Source organism: Cyprinus carpio, chromosome A3, assembly GCF_018340385.1.
Source record: "Cyprinus carpio isolate SPL01 chromosome A3, ASM1834038v1, whole genome shotgun sequence".
Taxonomy (NCBI): Eukaryota; Metazoa; Chordata; class Actinopteri; order Cypriniformes; family Cyprinidae; genus Cyprinus; species Cyprinus carpio.
The window spans coordinates 23,263,472-23,284,938 of record NC_056574.1 but is presented as its reverse complement, the minus strand read 5'-3'; the positions used below and the strand labels follow the sequence as shown (position 1 = coordinate 23,284,938).

Below are 21,467 nucleotides of genomic sequence, written 5' to 3'. Positions count from 1 at the left end.
CTAGAAAAAGCTCATCCTAAAATAAAAGTACACAGAACTTCCCTCTCGTCCTGTCTGCCCATGACCAGGAGAAAAAGAGAAGTACAACCAATAATGACACCCTCCTCCTACATTCCCTCAAATCAAAAAGAACATAAAAATACTAACAAACATGGTTAATGTTAAACAAAAATAATCAAATGTTTTTAAACGACTTCAGTTCTCTTTCTGCTCAAGAACACAACAAAGTCCTGATTTCACTTACTCAGAAATAGATCAAATGAAAAAAAAAAAAGGAATCTGAGGGAAGAGTAGCTCTGGCAGAAAAAAAGTCTCTCTCATTTCTCTACAGAGCCACCACTTCTTCCCTGCGTCCCAATGTGCATACTATCCACCCTATCTGCCCTAAATAGTATTGAAAATCTATATTATCACATAGAATTTAGGATGGATAGTATGCACATTGGGACGCAGGCCTTCCCGTCATCATCCAATCAGCCCAGGCATCACCAGACTGAACACAGCTGGTTGGAACACGTGTCTCGTGACGAGGAAGAGAGAGAGAGAGGCAGTTGATGTTTGTGTTGCAGTATGGTGAACATACTGTCCCCCATGAGGTGCATCATAAAATGACTCATAAATGATCACGCAAACAGCCATTTTGCTATTTTGAGCTACAGGAGAGAAGGCTTGGCAGGCCAGAAGAGCATTCTGTGGGCAGCTGGTGTTGCAAGATGCACAGCGACACTTTTTCATTTGTACCGAAGATGACAACAATAAACAACTAATAAAATGTACTCAAAATAACTCAAGACACTTCATTGTGTTGATTAGAAGACAGAAAATTCTACAATGCACAAAGAATGAAAAAATGTGTTCTGTGGAGAATAATAGGTTTAAAATTTGAGGGTGCATAATTATTTGGTATAATTTGTGTGTGTGTGTATGTTTAATTATAGAATAATTTTTGGTTAGTGTTAAAATATTATACTATTGTAGTATTTCATATTTTGAGTTAGTTTTTATTTTCACTTTAGTTATATATATATATATATATTTTTTTTTCTGTTTAGCTTTATAGTAATTTTATAACTTTAACTTAGCAGTTATTTGTCAAGGCAACATTTCTAATTTTCAAAATTGATTTTTAATAGTTTTATTTGACAATAACAATGATTTGGGAAACTAAATTAGTTTTGAATCACTTTATTGTTGTGGTGAACACAAACACAAAATGACAGTTAAAAGAGTAAGGGGAGAAGACAAACTTAAGACAAGCCAGTATAAGCACAAAGAAATTCAAGAAAGAGAGAAAATGAACACGTATATACAGCCCAGCAACAGGTGTTGGATTGGGAAGTGGCTAGAGCTAGAGGACAGTAATGAGGTCCACACAGCACTAGTACAGCAGTACGGGTCTAAGCCCCCTACACAAACACTCCAGTTCTGTTTTTCCAGTGCAATTTTCAGAACAGTGCAGAAACGCATATTTCCAAGCCATCTGAGAAAAAAAACATTTCAAGACTTATGATGATGTGTTCTGTGCATCTAACTGGTTAAAGTAAATGTTCCATAGTTGTTTCACCGATTTAAAAATGAATTAAGTGCTCTTTATATTTTGCGGAGTCTTAACACATTTGCTATGACATGCAAATATACATGGATGCAAGACAGCTGAAATGAACGCAACATTTCAGTGTTGGGAAAAAAAAAAATAAAAATACTTCTGATGGAAAACAAATGTATAATCTGAAATGAAACCTAAAACAAACCTCAAGAGATATCTGCATACATTTAAGCGGTTTACAAGATGTTACTTTTCACTATCAGCTCAGGCTTAACATTGGTCTGTTGAGATCTGACGTAAGCATGGGGGAGATGAGCATTTTTAACTTTTAAATGATCAGAATCCCACTTTTTACTTGAGCCTAATCTTTTACTCATTCTTCTTCTCCTTCTGTTTAAGAAGTTTGTTGATCTCTCTCTTCACCATGCCACCATATTTGGTGATGATGCCATGCTGGCTGAGGCCAGGCAAAAGCAGAAGGAAACTCACTGTGGATACAGAAAAGGACAGTAAATGAGTGGACGGTCACTAATACAATAGCCCTGTGAAGGTAAAACCCAGCTATGGTACTGTTCATTTTTTACAATTCTAAATTAATGTCCCCTATGAGGTGCATCATAAAATTATTCTTATTAGGCTACTGATATGATTGGAGCCTTCATATTTTTTCAAAAGTATTAAAGATGTCAAAATGGATAACATTTATACTGAATGAAAAATGACTTGATGCATCAGAACATTTCACCTAATTGGTACAAACAGATTTAAGAAAGCTTGTGCGTAGGGAGGGAAAGTGGCAGCATATTTCTGGATTGAAACTGCGGCTTTCCATGATCTAAATACAATGACCTCTTTGTCGCACAGCCTAGTCACTGTTTGCATGAGCTAAGCTTTGATAAAGAACAGTGACTTCTTTAGTTTGCACACTGTGGCGTGTCTTAGATTCATAAATCTTGCAGCCTTTTTTCCTGCTAGTTTGTGATTTTAAAAATCGCAATGCATTTGTGATCTAAGAGGCAGGACATGAGCAGTTTATTGCTCTAATGTTATACAACAGCCTTTCAGCACAGGGGATTTCTTCATGCAGTTTGCTTAGCTTTTAGCCCATATAAATAGCGTATATACCGATCAGGTAGGTGAGGAAGAGGTTATGCACTTCTTGTCCGATCCAGGCCACGGCCACAAGACTGCTGATGACGGAAAAGAAATACTGTAGAGAGAAGCAAAACAAATGTGTTACAAGGAGTACACAGAGGAGCAGCCTATTTTCTACAAAAGTTACATCAATACACAAAAGTGCTTTCATTTGCACAAACTATTTGGTGTGAACAACATCAGATCAATAAATGTATATTGTTTGCTGTCTCTGCAAAAAATTGAGCAAAACAGACAATATTTGAGTCCAAAATGTAAAAATATTATCTTCTTATTCATTGAACTGTTATACAAAATCTTCACATTTGCAGCCATGCAGATATTCTGGAAAAAAAACAGCACTATTGCTCGAGTGATATGGCTAAACTACATCATACGATATAAATAGAAGACAAAAAAAAAAACCCACAGGGCATTTTTTGCTCTCAAATCTTGAATTCCAGGCGCATATAACTGCATTCTAATAGGCTACATCATTTTGAACATCACTTTAAAATGTTCTCTTAGGGGCACAGGTGCTCCTTAATTATGCAGAAGTAGAGCTGTAAACTAGGGCTAGGTTAATGTTTGTTTGTTGTTACTGCTGAGCAGCAGTAATAAACCAACTTAGTGGTGTGAAATGGTAGCTTGCTTTTGAGTGTGAAATGCTTATGAGTCACTAGTGAATTCTAAGAAAAAAAACAAAGAAGGTGCTGTTCAACAAGTCATCAAATGAGTGTACCATTTTGGGCTTTTCTTCCTTCAGGGCAAACAGACGTTTCCACCAGCCGAGAATGCGGCGCTGAGTCTTCACAAGGTTCCCACAGATCTCATGGAAACGCTGCTGCTGTTCTGTGGTCCTGTGCAGGAGAAAAAAGATAGTGCTCAGAAAACAAACACGATAAACAATGTCTTTATGGGTAACACTCATGAGCGAAGAGGGAATCGGTTTCCATTTCTGCTTAGCCACTGCATTTTATTTCTGGGCATAAAACATGACCATATTGAAGGCTTAAAGCTTAGAACCACAGGAAGCTGCCAGATACTAAAATAAACTCCAGGAGTCTGATCTCGACTTGCTCTGCAGAATGTGATGTGCATAGCAAGACCTCTCACTGCACAGTGAAGATCAGCACAGTGAAGATCTGCAGAGTCAAACCAAAGCTGTGTCTGACACTAGACACTCAGCAGCAACTGCAACCTGTCACTCAAAGACACCAGAGACCCCAGCTCCTGAACTAGAGCAAGGAAAGATGCCTAGGGAGATAGACTAAAATGAAACCAGAAGAGGCAAGAACATACATGCTGTGCAAATACCTGTGTCTTCTCAGAGGATCTGAAGTGGTGCAGTGTAATGGATTGAGAGAAAAACACTTGTGTTCTGAAGAGAAATATGCTATTTGATTAACCTCGCTAGCAGATGAAGAGATTGTCACTTTAGAGCTTGTGGTCGAAAGCAGGACTTGCTGTTGTCCCTTTACTCACCATTTGTTGGAACCAAAAACACGGGGAGCAAGAGTGGGCACCAGGTAATCAGCCAGACACAGGATCATGACCGTGCAGGACAGACCAGTAAGCACAGAGGGGTCCAAGTAGTAGATAAGCCTGCCAATGAAGAAAGAGGACATTCAACTCTTGCATTCACTTCATTTTTTGATGACGTACACAAATTATGTCAGCATGATTAGTTCATAGCACAGAATGTTTGCTGAAAGTAATAGGAGGAAGGAGAAAAAAGGAATTCCTCCTTCTTTGAAAAGACATCACTATTAAGAACTTGCCTTTTCTTTTAATCATTTTTCTAAAGCTGAAGCATCTTAGTCTTTATGTACTTCCTTGGACTCTTGGTCAGTGTTTTAGGACTGGATATTTTAAAGTGACTCATTGTGCAAGTTACATAGTTACATATGCCGCGTTTCCACCGAAATTAACAGGAACAATTGTACCAGGAACTTTTTTCCCCAGGAACTATTTTCCCCCCAGACCTGTTGCTTTCTGCGTTTCCTCCGCGGTCTAAAGTACCGTGAAGATTAGGCCAATAGTCTGGTGACATAGGTCTGTGCGTGTTTTTCTATACAAAGTATGCAAATTTTGGACTTGCATCCTGGGTAGTTCGGACTTCGACTCGGGAGTGTGATCTCCCGCAGACAGGAAGTAATTCTGCAAACAGCAGCATACTTGATAACATCAGTCAGCTCGCCTTGGCTGCTGCAATTTTCCTCACTGTATATTTACAATAAAACAAAATATGATATGAAATACCACTGCCTCCTTTCGTTTTCATTTAAACATAATAATAGCGGCAGAAATGTGCTTAGTTCAGGGAAATGTGTATATATACAGCCATTACAATGAAACGAAATATTACATAAATTGCCTCTTTTTATTTTCATTTTAACATATAGATGAATTGAATACAGACCAAAGATTACCTGTTAGATTTACCCAAAACAAATTATATTTTATGTTTAACCACTAAAGAGACATCAGAGCCAGCGGCAAATGTCAGAAGGACTAGCCGAGTTGAGAGTGCTCAAGGTGGATACATGAGCTCTGAGCTCCCGCTGATCGTGTGGAGCTGATCGTCTACGAAATTGGCGAAACATTTTTAAATAGGCGCTGTCTTTATAAATAAACCACAGATTTGAGTTTTAAACAACTACATTCTCACCTGAAATACATTTAAATCTACATTTCATGACACAATAACAGTAATATTTTGAAAATTATCCAAATAAATGGTGGTTGAAATCACAATGTTGCGTGAACTCAACCAATCAGCATGTTTAGTGCCCAAGTGCCGCCCACGAAAGTGCCGGACCTTTGAAAAAGTACTACCTCGCCAGCAGGGACTTTGAGGGGCATTTTTTTTTTTACCCGGAACTTTATTTAGATCCTGGTTCCTGCTGTGGAAACACACCGAGTACCAGCCCAAAGTCCACAATTCCTGGGTAAAGTTCCAGCGGTGGAAACGCGGCTATAGCCAGTACATGGAAACAAGTGACAAGTCAAAGTGACAAGTATGAGTAGTCATTAATTCCTTCATTCAAAAACACTCATTTTCACAAAGTCTTTATAAGCAAGTCATTAAATATACTATATTGTAGGCAAAAACTGTGTGAAAAGAGTAATATGTTCAAAGGCGAAAAGTACCAGGATGACTTGCTACTGCTGGCAAGATTCTAAAGTGTGCATCCAATGGATACTTCACTACTCCCATGAGGTGTCACATGAAGTGGTGTAATGTAACAAAGTAATAATACTTTGTTACAGTAATTAAGCATTTTTTGGGAGTATCTGTACTTTGAGTTTTTTTATTTCAGACAACTTTTACTCCGATACATTTCCCCAAAGCATATTCGTTACTTACTACAAAATAGTCAGAAATCAGAAGAACACGGACTACAGGAAAGCAGGTTTGATGAATCGGTAGTATGGCGTTTGCAAGTTAGGTTCCTAAAAACACCTTTGCTCATGTGCAAACAAGTGCGCGCACAACCACGGATGATTCATTTTACACTCAGGTCGAGTCTGGGGTCTGCGATACAGCATCGTCTGCGATAATATGGTAAGTGTTGTTGTAATGATGTGCTATCTGACATTATCAAGTAGGCTATATCACCAAATCACACAAAGAGTGCACACACGTCGATTTATTAGTCTATTAAATCTCAATTTAAGGCATTATAAATTGTAGAAGACAAAAATGCTTCTGTATGCTCTTTATATTAATATAATTTAATATAGTTAACGTAATCCACATCACACAAACAGTAACGTTTTTCTGCAGATATCAGCATAACACATTTAATAATCATTTTATACACACTCAGTAAAGCAATAAGTGACTTACATTTTAGACATAATATTGCTTGTTTTTGCTCAATTTTGCCAACAAAAATAGTTCCAAACAAAGATCACAGCACTGTTTTGCGTCTCTGAGCAATGGGCCGTGTTTACTTATTGAATGAATCAGCTTTTTGAACAAATCGGTTAATAAAAATGATGCAGTGATTCACTCGTTAACACAGTCAAATGCTTTGTTCCTGAATGAATCAGCCATTTGAATGAATCGGTTGAATCTCAATGACTCACTTATTAACAGCCACTTGCTGCCACCTACTGGCGATTTTAATTTCACATTTTGACATTTTTTTCCCCCATGTTTTAAATAATTTCAGATATCAGTATTCAACATTTTGTGTTAAAAACAAAATTATTTATGCATCTGTAACTGCAGGTTTAATGCATCCATGTCCCCTCTGAGATACATAAACTGTGTAAATACATCTAAATGCTATTTCAGATGCAGATTCCAGAATTTTTTTTTTTTTTTTTTTTGGAATGAAAGACACCAAGTACCAGATTAAGCGCTTTTTATTCTTACCCAAAAATACAAAATGGAAGAAAGTTAAAACTGAACACAATCTTGCTACTCAAGCTGTGCATGAACATACATACACATGAACATATATATATATTTGCTTCTTTTACATTTACTTGTAATTTACTTTCAATACTTAAGCATGTTTAAGATTAAAAATATACTTTTCGTACTTAAGTACATAAAATATCACATACTTTAAGACTTTTACTCAAGTAAAATTCTAAACGGTGACTTAAACTTTTACCAAAGTAGTTTTCTGTTAAGATATCTGTACTTTTACTTGAGTATGGCTTTCAGGTACTTCATACACCACTGGTCACATGACAAAGACAACATAAAAAAAAAAAAAAAAAAAAAAAAAAAAAAAAAAAGGTTTTACACTCCTATGACACACATACATACTATATAAAACATACTTTCTTAACAGTTATTACAACTCAGAGTATGCAATTTCAGACGCAGTCTTTGCATGCAAGTCACTGAAACATTCACTCAACCGATTCGTTCAAAAACACAACCGTGTTGCTTGGAGACACAACTGTTAATTTTGGCTGTGGCTTTATTTGGCAGAGCAAAATTGACAACGTAACTGGCAACATTATTCTAAATTCAAAAATTGTATTCTATTTTTCCAAAATGTAAATTACTGTATCTGTAGTATAAAAGCATTAATTACACTGGCATTGGTGACATCATTGGTAATATCAGATCAGATTACAACATCATAGGCCCTGTCCCAAATGGCGCACTTCATGTGGATTTTCGGTCTTGTGGACTTAAATTGTGCGTGCTCGCCGAGTCTACGATTCTGTAGGCCGTCCCATTCAGCATTTTTACGCTCTGAAGTGTGCTCAGCAGCGCCCCCTTTGTAACCTTGAAGCGGTCTTCCGCGAAGCCCGCATAGATGCAGGCTCCGGGGTTTAACTACCCAGGAATCCTTGCGAAATGCCAACCAGACAACGGATGGGAGGAGATTTCGCTCAAGAGCAATTGATGACATGGCTGAGAAGAAAATATTACGGTTTTTATGACCTAGGTGTACATTTTACCAGTTGTTACCTACAGTTTATACAAACATTATGGTCATCGACCAATGGTTGATATCTCAAACATAATAATAGCGCGTTGAATAATACGATCGCATTATGATTCATTAAATAAATATTACCGAATGTCAGGGCTTTACTGAGTCATATGTAAACCTAGTATTTATATTTAAACCTGTAAATTCATCTGAAACTCACGCACATGTTTATTATGTGTTAAAATTGTAATCTTAGTTCAAATGGAACATAGGAAGCATATTCCCTGAACCTGCAGCTTCTGTCAAAAAACAACCAGACCGTTATTTCCGGCGTGACGATTGAGTCTGTGCCAAAAATACATCTAAATGCGCCATCGTGGACTCGCGCCAAGGGCCCTATAGGTCTGCACTATATGACGTCACCAAAGTGTGAACTCTGAGGAAGTCCACAAGTCCGGAGTGTGCCATTTGGGACAGGGCTCTAATAGATTTTTATAAAGAGCAGACATGTACAATGTGTAACAACCTATATAATCTGAGGCACAAGAAAGCAACTGTTGATGGTAAAAACCACTGTAAATATTTCAAGGGCTTCAGCTTTCAGTGTTTAAAGGATTAGTTGACTTCCAGAATAAAAAAAAAAATCCTGATAATTTACTCACCCCATGTCATCCAAGATGTTCATGTCTTTCTGTCTTCAGTTGCAAAGAAATTAAGGTTTTTGAGGAAAACATTCCAGGATTGTTCTTCATATAATGGACTTCAATAGAGACCAACGGGCTGAAGTTGCAAACTGCAGTTTCAATGCAGCTTCATAGGGCTCTACACAATCCCAACAAATAAAAATGTATAAACTTTAATCACAAATGCTCGTCTTGCAGTAGCTCGAATTTACAAATTACGTAATCACGTTGGAAAGGTCACGCGTGGTTAGCTCTCCATCTGTGTACTCTGGTTCAAAAAGGTAGCGTATGGCAAAAAAAACTCAATCTCATTTTCTCCTCCAACTTCAAAATTGCCCGACATCGTTATTTTACCTTTTTTTGTAAAGGGCGTTTGACTTTCTTTGCATGTTTGCTTTGTAAACACTGGGTCGGTTGGTACTTCTGCATACGTCACGTGTGACCTTTCCAACGTGATTACATAATGTGTGAAGTCGAGCTAGAGCAAGACGAGCATTTGTGGTTAAAAAAAAAAGTATATATATAGATCAGATCGTTTCGTTAGATAAGACCCTTATTCCTCGGTTGGGATCATGCAGAGCTCTTTGAAGTTGCATTGAAACTGCAATTTGGACTTTCAACCCGTTGGTCCCCAGTGAAGCCATTATATGGAGAAAAATCCTGGAATGTTTTCCTCAAAAACCTTAATTTCTTTGCCACAGAAGAAAGTAAGACATGAGCATCTTGGATGACATGGGGGTGAGCAAATTGTCAGGAATTTTTTATTCTGGAAGTGAACTAATCCTTTAACCTTATCCAGTTAACTGAAGTGAAAGATTAGGCCTCAAGTCAAGAAGTAGCTCTAATGCATGCTATGAAGCGCAGACTCACATGAACAGGATGGTGGTGGCGCCCACTAATGCTGCTGGGTACCACGGCTTCTGCCAACGCAGGACCTGATCTCCGGCCAGGATCACCTCTCCCCATCCCTGCAGCTGCTCTTCCAGCTGACTCGTCTCTTGAGCCTAGAGAAAAGCATTTAGTCAGTAACAGTGTAAAAACAATGAGCTCTCTTATGACAGATGACATGGCTTTATCGTAAATTGTTGTACAATGGGAGTGTCATGAAAGTCATGGGATGGGCACGTCCAGCTGGAACGTCAGGAATGTTAAAATAAACACCAACAAGAATTATTAGCTCATCAGAGATATATTTTAGATATTAACATATATAACGTATAAGAGGAGAACACAAATGGCTTTAAAGACAGCGACTGTGCACTCCTGTGTTCAGACCAGCAGGCCAAGTTTAAAGGGTCAGCCCAGGAAATTCCTTTGTCTGGGATATCACGTAGAAATACAGGTAGTTAAAAGTTTAAAGTGTATTTTAAAAGGCTATAGCATAAACTCCGAGCAGAGTTCTTGATGGCTTTACAACTAATCTCTAAAAAAAAAAAAAAAAAAAAAAAAAAAAAAAAAATGTAGACCATGATGTAAAGCCTTTCGCCTAACTAGCTTATCTCCAGCAACGCGCATGCAATTTACAATTATTTATCAAAAGCAAATACTTATTACACACTTCAGTATATTAAATATATAACAAACAAACCCATTTTCCATAAACCGTTTAGTAAGACGCTAGTTATAGAGAGTAATCCGTTTCGTTAGCACTGAATTAGCTTGCTAACATCTTTGCACGCAGTTCATATCGTGTCGTGTTTACCTTCTATTCGCTGCATTCACACGACCAACATTTGAAAATACGAGGCAGATTAAGCATTATGGTGCCCTATCAAGTGTTTTTTTTATCCGTTTAAGATTGTGACAGCAGTAGAAGTCTAGTGCTAAAGCATATTGCTAAAGAAGACAAACACAATAAGATATACAATTCGACAGCAGGCGAACTGCCACTTACCAACAGATTTGCGCTTTTATTATCGCCCTCAGCCATGGTTTATTTTTGTGTATTTTAGAACGTGTTGCTCGGACAGCACGAGTATCAGAACGCGCCACCCCTGTACTGCCGCAGTATGTCAACGACCGTTATCTTCAGGATGTTTTTATCTAAAACTCGGAACCCAAGGGCTCATGGGAAATGTAGTTCACTATTGAAATAAAATGGGAACATGTTCACAGATATGGCACAGGGTCTAAAACGATAAAGAAACTTCCCCTAACAAAAAAAAAACAAACAAAAAAAATCAGTGAAAGGTGCGTAAACTTTATTTGGTGAAATGCTTAACATGGTTGAATAGCTGAGCATAAAATGCATTAAACTATAAACGGAGAAAAATGGAATAAGATTTATATTTCTTTAAGCAATGCTAAAGAAACGGTCCAGATTTGCAATGGTGTACAATCACGTGAAAACTAAAGGCAGCCGCAACATGGGATGGCGCTTTGGTAAATATAGCTTATAGTTTTAAACCATATTCATTTACTTTATTAATATATACTGTAGTTTACGCATCAATTTCATATTCCAATATACTATTAAAACAATGTTTTATTTTATTACAGAGGAGTTCTCATCTGTTAAAGCAACGAGTAAATACAACCTACATTTACTAATAATTGGATGCAAAATGTGTCACGCTCAAAAAACAAATAGGCTTTCAATATCAGGTTACCATTAAGGTTAAGCAACACAATTGTTAACCACACTTGCAATTATGAAAAGGGGTCATCTCACTGCTTTTAATATTGGGTAACGAAGCCTTGTTCCTGAAAAAATTAATTGCTTTACAGAAGGTAGACGGTGTGAATTACTGTGACGAGCCTAAAGTGTGTCAAAAATGAATTTCAACTATGAAAATTCCAAAAGTGTAAAAATCAGACAAACTTGAACAAATAGAGCAAACACTTCAATGAAGACCACAGAGGTTTAATTAGAGTTTTATTTGACCAACAAAGTGAAGTAAAACCATTAAGAGACAACAATATTGTAACCATCACCACATCACTATTCCTTTATTTATTTCTCCCACTAAAAATGTAAAACTAGGTCAAGATCAGTAAAACGCAAGCTTTAATGGGGACATGTATCAGCGATGATACACTTCCACAGGCAAGTCAAAAAAAAGAGCAATCTAGACTAAATCCATAGCAAAGGAGGAAAGGGGAGAAAGAATCTACAATACACAAACAAGATCAGAGATGCATACCAAGAAAAAAAAAAAAAAAAAAGCATTTAGAAACTGACCATATTGAGCCTGGGTCATACTCAACGATCAAATCAAAGAGACCTCAGACTGAGCACTTACCAACTCCAAGCACATCATTCATTGTGCCAAACATTCAGAAACGCGCGACAGTGAATGTTCCCAAAGCTACTTTGCGATCTGCCTTTTAATTGTGAAAATTGAAAAGGTGTAAAAAGTTCTTTTTGCAGCATTTCCTATAAATACTTGAGGGGAAAATATATTTTTTGTGTTTAAGAATGAACTCTAAGGTCTGCAATAGGCCTTCTGGCTTCGAATGGAGTCATTTGAGCCTTCCGGTCACACAGCCCTCCACACCCGCTCCAGCAGGAGACACCTCAGCCGCAAGTCGTGCCTGACCCCACGCCATTCAAAAACAGAGGCCAGAGGATCCCTCCAAGATTGGATCACCCTTTCCCTCCACTCTCCCACAAATGCAGTCTAGAAACTCGCTAATTACCGCAGACCTTTGCTCTAAGAGTGGATAAACGGTCTCCTGCAAATTTTCCCTGTGGCAAATCCTATTAGTTTTGATAGTTGACTGAAGTTCATTTGTTGTTGTTGATACAGGGGTTGGTTGGGGGGGTAGTTCAAGCCACATGTGCCTTGCCCCCCCCACCCCGCCTCCCCATCTTGGTGGGCTCCCCACACATCCCGGGGAGACAGATGCAGACCCATTTCATTGTGTTAGCTGGACCGCCTGGTGTAGCTGTGCTACGGGGATCCGGTGTGGGCCCGAGGGAGGCTCTCTACACCCTCCCCCCTTTCCTGCATGGTGCTCTGTGGCTCCATTGCCCCAGACCCAGTGGATTTTGGTGGATTTCTACCCTCGCTGGACCAAAGTGATCTACAAGGATCCCGTTCACACCCATGCTGTCCATCCCTCGTACAACTGTGCCAGGTTGTCCAAGTTTGTCGCCTCTTTGATGACATAATCCACCTTAAAGAGAGCACGATGACAAATACACAGCATTAAGAAATGCACACAACAGCAGCAGTAAGGCTGTATATGTAAAGGAGGAATGCTAACCTGCTCAGTGACACTCATTCTCCGGTTAGGGTCCAGATCTCTCCCTTCCAGTTTGGCCTTCACCCTCTTCCACACACTTACAGCATAGGAATTTCTCTCTTGCACGGCTGAAGGAAAAACTGCTGATCAGTGATCTTAGCAAAGTTTCAAATCGATAATGCATTTCTTAAGATGTCTGATCAGTGAAGTGTTTCAAGTTAGGAGCGTAAACAGCCGTTAACAGAGGCCAGAGACGCTTAAGATGGATGCAAAGATGAGAAAATACTGTAGCACGCACAGAGCAACTCACTGTTCATGACGAAAAATATTGGAAGAAAACTGTTGCTTGTAATTTGTTCATTTGCTCTTATTCACTGACTGTTTATTTGTCTTTAATTTTTGAACATTATATTTGTTAGGCTAGTAGTTTTTGCTGTGGTATTGTAGTTGGAATTGTAAAATTTAGCTATAAAATAAATATAACATGGGTCAAAAACAATGATAACAGCAACTATTTTTTTGTGTGTGTCAGGGCCATGAAAATATTGGCAGGGCAAGTAAAAATGTGAAAAAATCCTTAGCGTTGAGCCCACTTAAATTTAAAATTCTAATAATTTCTCAATATGTTTTCTGTATTTTTATTCAAATAATTTCAGCCTTGGTGTTCTTTTTTTTTTCAAACCAAATTACCAACCACAAATGTTTGAATGGTAGTGTATTTATCATTTTAATTATTATTAACTATTAATAATGCTAAAACACATTAAAACTTGCTGAACGCAAGAGTAGTGTTAACTTGATGAATAGTGCCTTTTCACACAAATCTGTTAAAATAACCACATATTGATCAAACATGCATATGTAAAATTTTAAATGACTGATCTATGAGAGGACATCTGCGTCACAACTGACCTCTCCCAGTTTTGGGATCCCGCACGGCTCTTTTGGGGCTTGGGGCCAGTCCTTTACTGTTAATCATCAGAGTGCTGGGGGGAGTGTCCACCGGGGTCCCTAAGTTTCGAGGAAGAGCTTTACGGGCATTCTGAGACATGCTGTCAGGCTGGGTCTTCACTCCACTGCAGCGAACTGCTATAGTGTGTGTGTGTGTGTGTGTGTGTGTGTGTGTGTGTGTGTGTGTGTGTGTGTGTGTGTGTGTGTGTGAGAGAGAGAGAGAGAGAGATCAAACTTAAAATCACCTACAGAATAAAAAAAAGAACCAAAAGCAAGATCTTAAACTTACCAGCAGCAAAGCTGGTCTGGACTGTGGAAGTGGGACTTGTACAGTCACTTCCTCTCTCAGTGACAAGAGGAGAGGCAAAGCTTACTAAGCCATTGTAGACGCTAAGACAAAAATAAATAAATTTTAACCCCCGCAAAAAATACTCTTGAAGACTTACAAGTTGTGTTCTGAATCCAGTACAAATGCTCACCTCTGGCTCTGAACCTTTAGCTCCTTCAGGGTGGCAGGGATCTCCTGCAGCAGCTCAACCTGCTCTTGGCTGCGTGGTTGACCTGTAGCTTGCACTACCGTGAAAAGCACTATCTGCACATTATCCTGCCATGCCTTGTATTCTGACAGGAACTGACGCACGCTCCCCTCATAAGTCACTTCCTCTCCCTCTGCAAGGGCGTTTTCCTCATCCTGCCAATTTGAAAAGCAACTAACATTAGTGTGTACAAAAAAGAAAATATTCTAAAACATTTAAAACCACTTTTTGTCAGCACTTATAGGTGGCCAATAAGCATATCAGCCAATCTTGCATCAGACTATTAAATACCTTTGCCATGGCACGCAGGAGGTGCTTAACATCAGCAAGTTGGCGGTTGTGATTGGAAAGGATGCCTTTAATGGAGTCCACCAGCAGCTGAAGGGTTTCGGTCACTCTCTCCAGCTGCTGCTCTCTTTCCTCCTGCATGGCTCTCTGACTGGATATCTCCTGGGTGAGGTGATTCTGTGCGTACACAAGCCACTCAGGCCCACCAATGGACAGATCCATGCCAGGACTCTGCAAAGACAATACAATGCTTTTTTAATGTAAAACAGACCACAACAACAGATTATGGTGAAATGGTTTCAAATTCAGAAGTAGAAGTTCTACTTCTACTAATAATAATAATAAGAAGAATAACAACATACTGACTAACTTTTGAATGATTATGTATATAGACTTAAAAAATACATTTAAAAATCCAGCAAGACTCACCAGTCTATGCAGCAGCTGCAGTTCCAGAGAGGAAACGGAGGTGCTGAACTGGGCAGCATAGGAGCAGGTGGCCTGGCATCGTTTCACAAGTTCAAAAAGTGTGGCATCCATGTTTAAGGCTTCTGGAGTGCGGGTACGCAGACCTTCGAAGTTGAGAATGGTACTGCAGAGAAAAGTAACCTGGTTGGCACGCTGACTCTCCTTCATAACCAGGGCACGGCGTTCTGCTATAGTGGCCTCAAAGTCCTGCAGCACTGGGGCTAGTGCAGGGTTTGCACCACCGGCCCACTTCAGCCTCTGCTCTATGCTGCCCTCTAGACCTGCCAACTTCTCCTGCAACACAAAACCCAACACGGTTAAGATTATAAGGTTTGTATTTCCCTTTGACATGTTCTAAAAAAACGTGCAACGGCTTTAACCTGAACGCTGCCAATAGAAGCCTCATCCTGACTAAGTTTGTAGAGCTTCTTCTTCATGTTGCTGAGGATGATGGAACGAGGCGGGGGACTGACGCTCATGGGCTGTGTCCTTGCCCCGAGAATGTCCTCATGCTGCCACTAATAATAGAGATCAGAAGGTAAAGGTCACATTTACTGCTGCTTTGTAAAATTTCATGGGTGAATTTCAGTCATTCCAATGGAATCTACGCAATCTGGAGTTTTTTTTTTATTAAATAGAGTACCAGTTCTTACCTGGAACATGGCGATGTGAAGCTGAGTCCTCTGCAGGCTGACCTTACAAGCTTCAATGTTGACTTCCAGACGTCGTACCAGGTCTAGTTTTTTCCATGCTGTGTCGTAGGAGCTGGCCAGCACTGTGGCCCTATTGAGCAGCAGCTGGGATATCCGTCCTGCCTGCACCCCTTGCTCAATTGCTTTCTTGCACAGGTCATCCAGAGAAACTTTCCCCTCAGCACCAAAGTCCTTGGCCTCCACCTGGGCTATGAGATCCATGCCGAGGGCACTGAGAGCGCTGCAGATGGCTAGGCCCAGAGCCTGGGTGGGGAGCCCCATTAGCATCTGCCTCACAAAGTCTGCCGTGAAGGCTTTGATGGGCCGCATCATCTGGTCCTCGCTCACTACAGTGGAGCCTCGGTACATGGGTTTCACTATGGGTACTGGGCCATTAGAGGGTGGAGGCTCATCAGTGGGTGTAGATGATGTTCCTATTAGAAAAAATGAGAAGGGTGTCTAATAAAAATCCTGATTCTGCACAATAACATGCTACATGTGTGCTACTTTGAATTCATGTGTCATTCCTAATATCGAGAAATTATCTATTAGATGTTTACCAGATAGTGTCTGTGAAAATGATCCACACAAACGGAAGAAGTCTCGGATGGTCTGGAGTCTCTTCAGGAAGAAAATCTCATCCAAGACCTGCCTGGTCTGCACATTATCAAAGAAATGGACCTGCGTAGCTCTGGACTCCCGAATCACATCCACCTTTCTCCAGGCAGCAGGCACATCCATAGAGTTCAGCTAGACGGGAGAACAGGATTCATTTAGACACCACTCAAATCTAATAATTCTCAGATAGGGACAAAAACAGAAGAAAAACCCTCACCACCCCCTAGTCATACGCTCTTCAGTTTTGTGGTCACAATCTGTTGTTTTCATGGAATCCACTCAATATGCATACACCGTAATAATAGCATCAAAAAACATAGAAAATGTTTTATTCTATCAAATAAGACAAAATACACAAAATTATGTAAACTAAACTCAATTAAATCTATTACTATCTGATGAACTAATCCATATGGCATTTAACTGATGTGTATACTTCTCAGACTGAGGAGAAAAAAACACATCCCTCACATCTGTATTCTTTGAAACCGTTTAGGTTTACAGAACATCTTAACTGTACATCAGACTCAGATATTAGACAATATTACACCTCTACCCAAACAGGAATTACAAACTACCATATATTTTACAAATCAGTATTTTTTACCTTGTCAATCAGAAGTCCAAAAGCAGTCTCCAGCTGTGCAAACATGCCATCAAAAGCTACCAACAACATCTGACCGGCACTCATCTTGGGAGTTTCCTGCACGGAGCTCTCCATGCTGCGTGGCTGGATCAGTTCTGAGTACTGGGCCCGTAAAACCCTGACACAACAACACACAAAACAAAGACACAAAGTTTAAGTCCATCCAAAAACAATAACACAGCTTCATCACACACTGCTTAGTAAATATTTCTATTGTTCATGTTACCTGGTGATATCCAGATAGTGGTCATCTGGGTCCTCCTCCAGGCCCATGGCGGTGTTACGAAGGTGAGCTTGCAGAACCTCCCCCAGTCCCTGCAGCGAAACCCCATCTGCGCACTGATCGATAAGTGCGTCCAGCTCTGCTAGCATGGCCTCTAATGTATTTTCTCCCTTCAGCATGCAGCGCAGAGCCTCTGGGAAGATGATCTGACGGAAATTTGTGTTGAGCTCCTTTAAATATAAAAAAAAATGTTTGAGAGTGGGAAAAACATCACTACAAACCACTGAATACTATTAAACACTATCAACATTACCTGAAGGCAGGTGTAGACACCATTGGCCAGGTAGACAACTTGCGAAGTCTCGGCAAGACTGAGGATATCTAGGTCATGTGACAGAAGCTGGCACTGCTGCAAAAGTTGTACAAGGCATGTGATGTTTCCACTCATGCTGCAGAGCTCTTCCAGGAACCAGGCACCATCACGAGACGTCAGCTCCACCAGCTGCTCTCCGGCACTGGCTGCAGCTCCCTCCATCACCAGGTTACGCCTGCAAAGCACAGAAACACTAAATTCTTTAATCCTTTAAGATCACTGAAAAAAAAAAGAAAAAAAAAAAAGGAGTTTGGGTATGGAGGACAAGAAAATTATATCAGCGACAAAGGTTTTTTTTTTTTTTTTAAGCCAAAGAATCAGACCTGGTGAGGGCACAGAGGGCAGATACGATTATGCCGGCTAGACTGAAGGACCCGAGCTCAGCATCCTCATGCAGGAAGACTTTTATACAGCGCTCGATCTCCTGCAGCTGCTCCTCACAAACGTGCACACCGGCGCCCTCTGCCTTCAGACGCTCTACCTGCCGCATCAGCCGAGTGTTGGTTTCTGCTGCATGGTGCTGCAGCGCCATCTCGATGCTAGACAGGAACTGACATATGGCAGGAGGGGGCTGGGGTGCAAACTGCATTTCATACCTGACAAGCAAAGAGGATTTATATTATATCTGATTAAAGGACATGGGAAAAGTCAAGGAAATTTTACTTTTTTTTATTATTTGAAGTTGCATCTGTTTTTGAAGAATAAGCAGCCAAAAAGTATCTACCAAGTCTTTGGCTGACAGTGAACTCGAGACACGAACAGTAGTTGCACTTACTGGTGGTAGACAGTCTGGCAGTGATCGATGGTCATGTCACACACCAGCTCCTCCATCCACTGTTTCCACGTGTGAACTCTGTGCCTGAGCAGCACCGCACGGGGATACAGCAAGCCAACGGTGGCATAGCTGTGCAGGTGCTCGAGACAGCCACGCAGCTGAGAGCGCCGCTGCTGTAACAGAGCGCTCACCTCCGCCTCCAGCGCCTCACACTGGCTAATAAGATGTGCCTGGCCTGCATTCTGCAAGAAAGATGTTGCTGGCACATAGCTGGGTGGACCTGCAGGTTACAAGGACCAAAGGAAGATATTAGAAGTTTGTAAGTGCACTTTCTGCTTATCATCAACATTCAGTTAATACTCTGTTAAAAAAACTAAATAATCTGCACCTAAATCAATAGGGATGCTGATCTCCTGGAGGAGGCTGGCAAGCTGGGTGGCCTCTAGACTGGAAAAGGCAGCTTGATACTGAGAGATGCACTGATCCAGATCTGACAACTTCCCCTGAATGGCATCCTGTACAGTCCTCTGCCTGGACTGCAATTGAGTGTGCTCAGAGTATCTGAAAAAGGGATGGGAGAAAGAATGTCAGTGAGAGTTTATAATCTTTCCCATCCAATCTACACTAATGATTAATGATCCAGCAATAATCGTGATCAGCTGAACATGATTCCTTCCAAAAAAAACTCTTTGGGGGTCTCATCTGCTCACCTGTGCTCCAGGGAGTGGATGGGATGATCTGCTCTGGTGTCGGCTCCCTCCAGGAACTCCATCTCCTCCAGCAGCTTGCCCTGCACTTTCTCCACCTGTGTGAGCTGCTCCTGCAGGTTTAGGTACTCATCCACTGCCTCCTCCACCTGCGGCAGCACACCAATCATCTCATCACGGTTCTTGAACCAGTTCACCTGAGAAACGAGAAAAAAAAAAAAAAATTAGTTTAGCAAACCAGGTCAGGTCAAATTTATTTGTAGCACTTTTCGTAATACATAGTTTCAAGGCAACTTCACAAATTCACTTTGCAGAGCACGAATTCTGAGTATGGGTCACCATACTTGGCTGTATGTCACATCACTTTCTACATTTTGTGATGATATAAACCAGTTTGAGTGCCATTTTTGATGGTGTTTCCAAGCTTAAGAAACAGCTAAAATTAATAAGTAGTTTGGTTCCCCTAAAAATGTGATACAGCAACATTGCTCAACAAGGGGAAACAGTTTGAGGAGGGACTACCTGTTTACCCGACCAATGTCATGCAGTGGGAGTGTTCAGGAAATCATTATTATTGCAAATTCATGTGCTGAAATCAGCATAAAAACACACACACACACCTCACATTTAAGTGGCCAATGTGCATTTCTGTACAGAATTCTCACCTTAATCTCAGCCACACGGGAGGAGAAGAGGCTGCGAGTGATGTCTCGCTCCATCTCTCTCTTGCTCTGCTTGTTCTCTGCTTGCTGACCACCTCCTCCGTACACCGCCCCTGCAAAGCCCACCTCACCACCTGCTGTCCAGTCTACCAGAGGGTCATACACAAACGCCTCCAAAAGAGTCAAGAGGGTCTCTCTCCCACGTCGCATTATCTGGATCACCTGAAAGGAAAGGACACCATTCAAACATGTACGCACGTTCTAAACTAAACAATAAATGCATCTTTCCCATTCTCACCTGTTCACAGGACAGTCTAAAGATGCCCTCCACCCCTGTGACCCCCAAAGCGGTCTCAATGTTGTGTGTCATACGGAAAGGAACCTTCTCTGGTACTCTCAAGCTTTTTCCTGTTAGGACAATAAAGAATTTAAATGTCTATTGGAATGAAATATGCTTGGCCTCATTACCAAGTGAATAAGCACTCACCCTTCTCAAAACAGACGTTGTAGTCGATGTGTACCACCTCGCCTGTCGTCATATCAATCAACACGTTGTCAAGGTGACGATCCCCCAATCCAATGATGTATCCCACCATTGACATTACTGCAGTGGATCTGGCATAAGACTAAATGAGACACCCAAGATTGGTTAATTATAGTGCAATGCGTTTAGCCTAACATGGATAGGACATGGTGAACAGTGGTTCCTCTAACCTGAGTCACACTCCACCATTCACTGGGGGTGGTACAGGAGCACCAGAGCTCCTTTGCCAAGAGGTTAGGGGGTGTAGCCTCCATTAGCTCTCGGAGAACGTCTCTCATGACACTCAACGGCCAGTCACGGCGCGACACATCCAAACTGAGCCCGACAGCCTTTAAGGCAGGACTGATCTTGCTGTAGTAGAGCTCACTGGGACGTGGAACCATGGGAAGATTTTGAGGTTGCTGGAAGGAGTCCTGTGCCTAAATTTAAGAAAAGATACAAAATTTGGTCTTTTTTTTTTTTTTAAAGTGTATCTCTTTACATTTAACAAATGTTCGCAATAAATAATCAAGTGCATAAACATAAATGAGTATTTTCCTTCACTGAACGTGAAGCCAGTCAATAGGGCTGTACTATTTACATCAAGTTAAATGAAAATGACAACTGGCAAATTTTTTTTGTTTGTAATATTATGTTTAAAAAAAAAAGGAAATAAAAAGTAACACATTTTTATGGTCTTCGTTAACCACAATATTCCTGTAAAACCACATTATGTAAAATAATATACATTTTTCAGAAATGCTAATTTTCACTCGTACCTTCTGGGCTTGGACAACAGCCTCACGCTGCTGCCAGCGTTTGTACAGGCCAAATAGTGGAGTGGCTCCATCCACCCACTGGATAAGGCCTGATCTGGTGCCCAGCGGTGTGACAGAATAATGACGGGCGTGAAACCTTGGACTCTCCTGTTGATTCACTTTAGTGAACATGGTGTTGACAATAGACAAGAACTGCATGATCCTCTCATCCAAATGCAAGTCCTCCAATCCTAAAACAAAGAAATGCTTATATGAGCAAATGGC

At 40.5% G+C, this 21,467-nt stretch overlaps 2 protein-coding genes across 2 annotated transcripts in view; both read right to left on the bottom strand.

The window, feature by feature from the left end:
- Nucleotides 1–1,169: 1,169 nt before the first annotated feature.
- On the bottom strand, nt 1,170–10,826 carry LOC109048724 (ADP-ribosylation factor-like protein 6-interacting protein 1). The gene is made up of 6 exons (XM_019066387.2): nt 10,669–10,826; nt 9,645–9,778; nt 4,166–4,285; nt 3,423–3,540; nt 2,672–2,756; nt 1,170–2,034 (listed from the first exon to the last, which is right to left on the bottom strand). The coding sequence occupies exons 1-6, from the start codon at nt 10,702–10,704 to the stop codon at nt 1,916–1,918; spliced, it is 612 nt and encodes a 203-aa protein (XP_018921932.2). The 5' UTR covers nt 10,705–10,826; the 3' UTR covers nt 1,170–1,915.
- Nucleotides 10,827–11,621: 795 nt separating this feature from the next.
- LOC109048735 (serine/threonine-protein kinase SMG1-like) overlaps nt 11,622–21,467 on the bottom strand; it is a 38,136-nt gene continuing 28,290 nt past the window's right edge. The window contains 22 exon segments of the mRNA XM_042724792.1: nt 11,622–12,893; nt 12,984–13,090; nt 13,875–14,051; nt 14,203–14,303; nt 14,393–14,604; nt 14,741–14,968; nt 15,167–15,499; nt 15,586–15,723; nt 15,859–16,331; nt 16,458–16,647; nt 17,123–17,279; nt 17,388–17,614; nt 17,698–17,932; nt 18,081–18,353; nt 18,533–18,812; nt 18,921–19,093; nt 19,243–19,436; nt 19,905–20,123; nt 20,200–20,309; nt 20,389–20,527; nt 20,616–20,864; nt 21,204–21,433. Of these exon segments, the coding sequence (XP_042580726.1) occupies nt 12,816–12,893; nt 12,984–13,090; nt 13,875–14,051; nt 14,203–14,303; nt 14,393–14,604; nt 14,741–14,968; nt 15,167–15,499; nt 15,586–15,723; nt 15,859–16,331; nt 16,458–16,647; nt 17,123–17,279; nt 17,388–17,614; nt 17,698–17,932; nt 18,081–18,353; nt 18,533–18,812; nt 18,921–19,093; nt 19,243–19,436; nt 19,905–20,123; nt 20,200–20,309; nt 20,389–20,527; nt 20,616–20,864; nt 21,204–21,433 (4,523 nt within the window). The 3' untranslated portion in view covers nt 11,622–12,815.

Bases quoted from the DNA above. Each gene is read 5' to 3' on its own strand.
- LOC109048724 (XM_019066387.2), bottom strand. From the start codon at position 10,704: ATGGCTGAGGGCGATAATAAAAGCGCAAATCTGTTG. The intron at 4,286-9,644 runs GTGAGTCTGCGC...CTTCATTGGCAG, and splicing joins GCCACCACCATCCTGTTCAT to GCTTATCTACTACTTGGACC. The intron at 2,757-3,422 runs GTACACTCATTT...TTCTCTCTACAG, and splicing joins AGGAAGAAAAGCCCAAAATG to TATTTCTTTTCCGTCATCAG.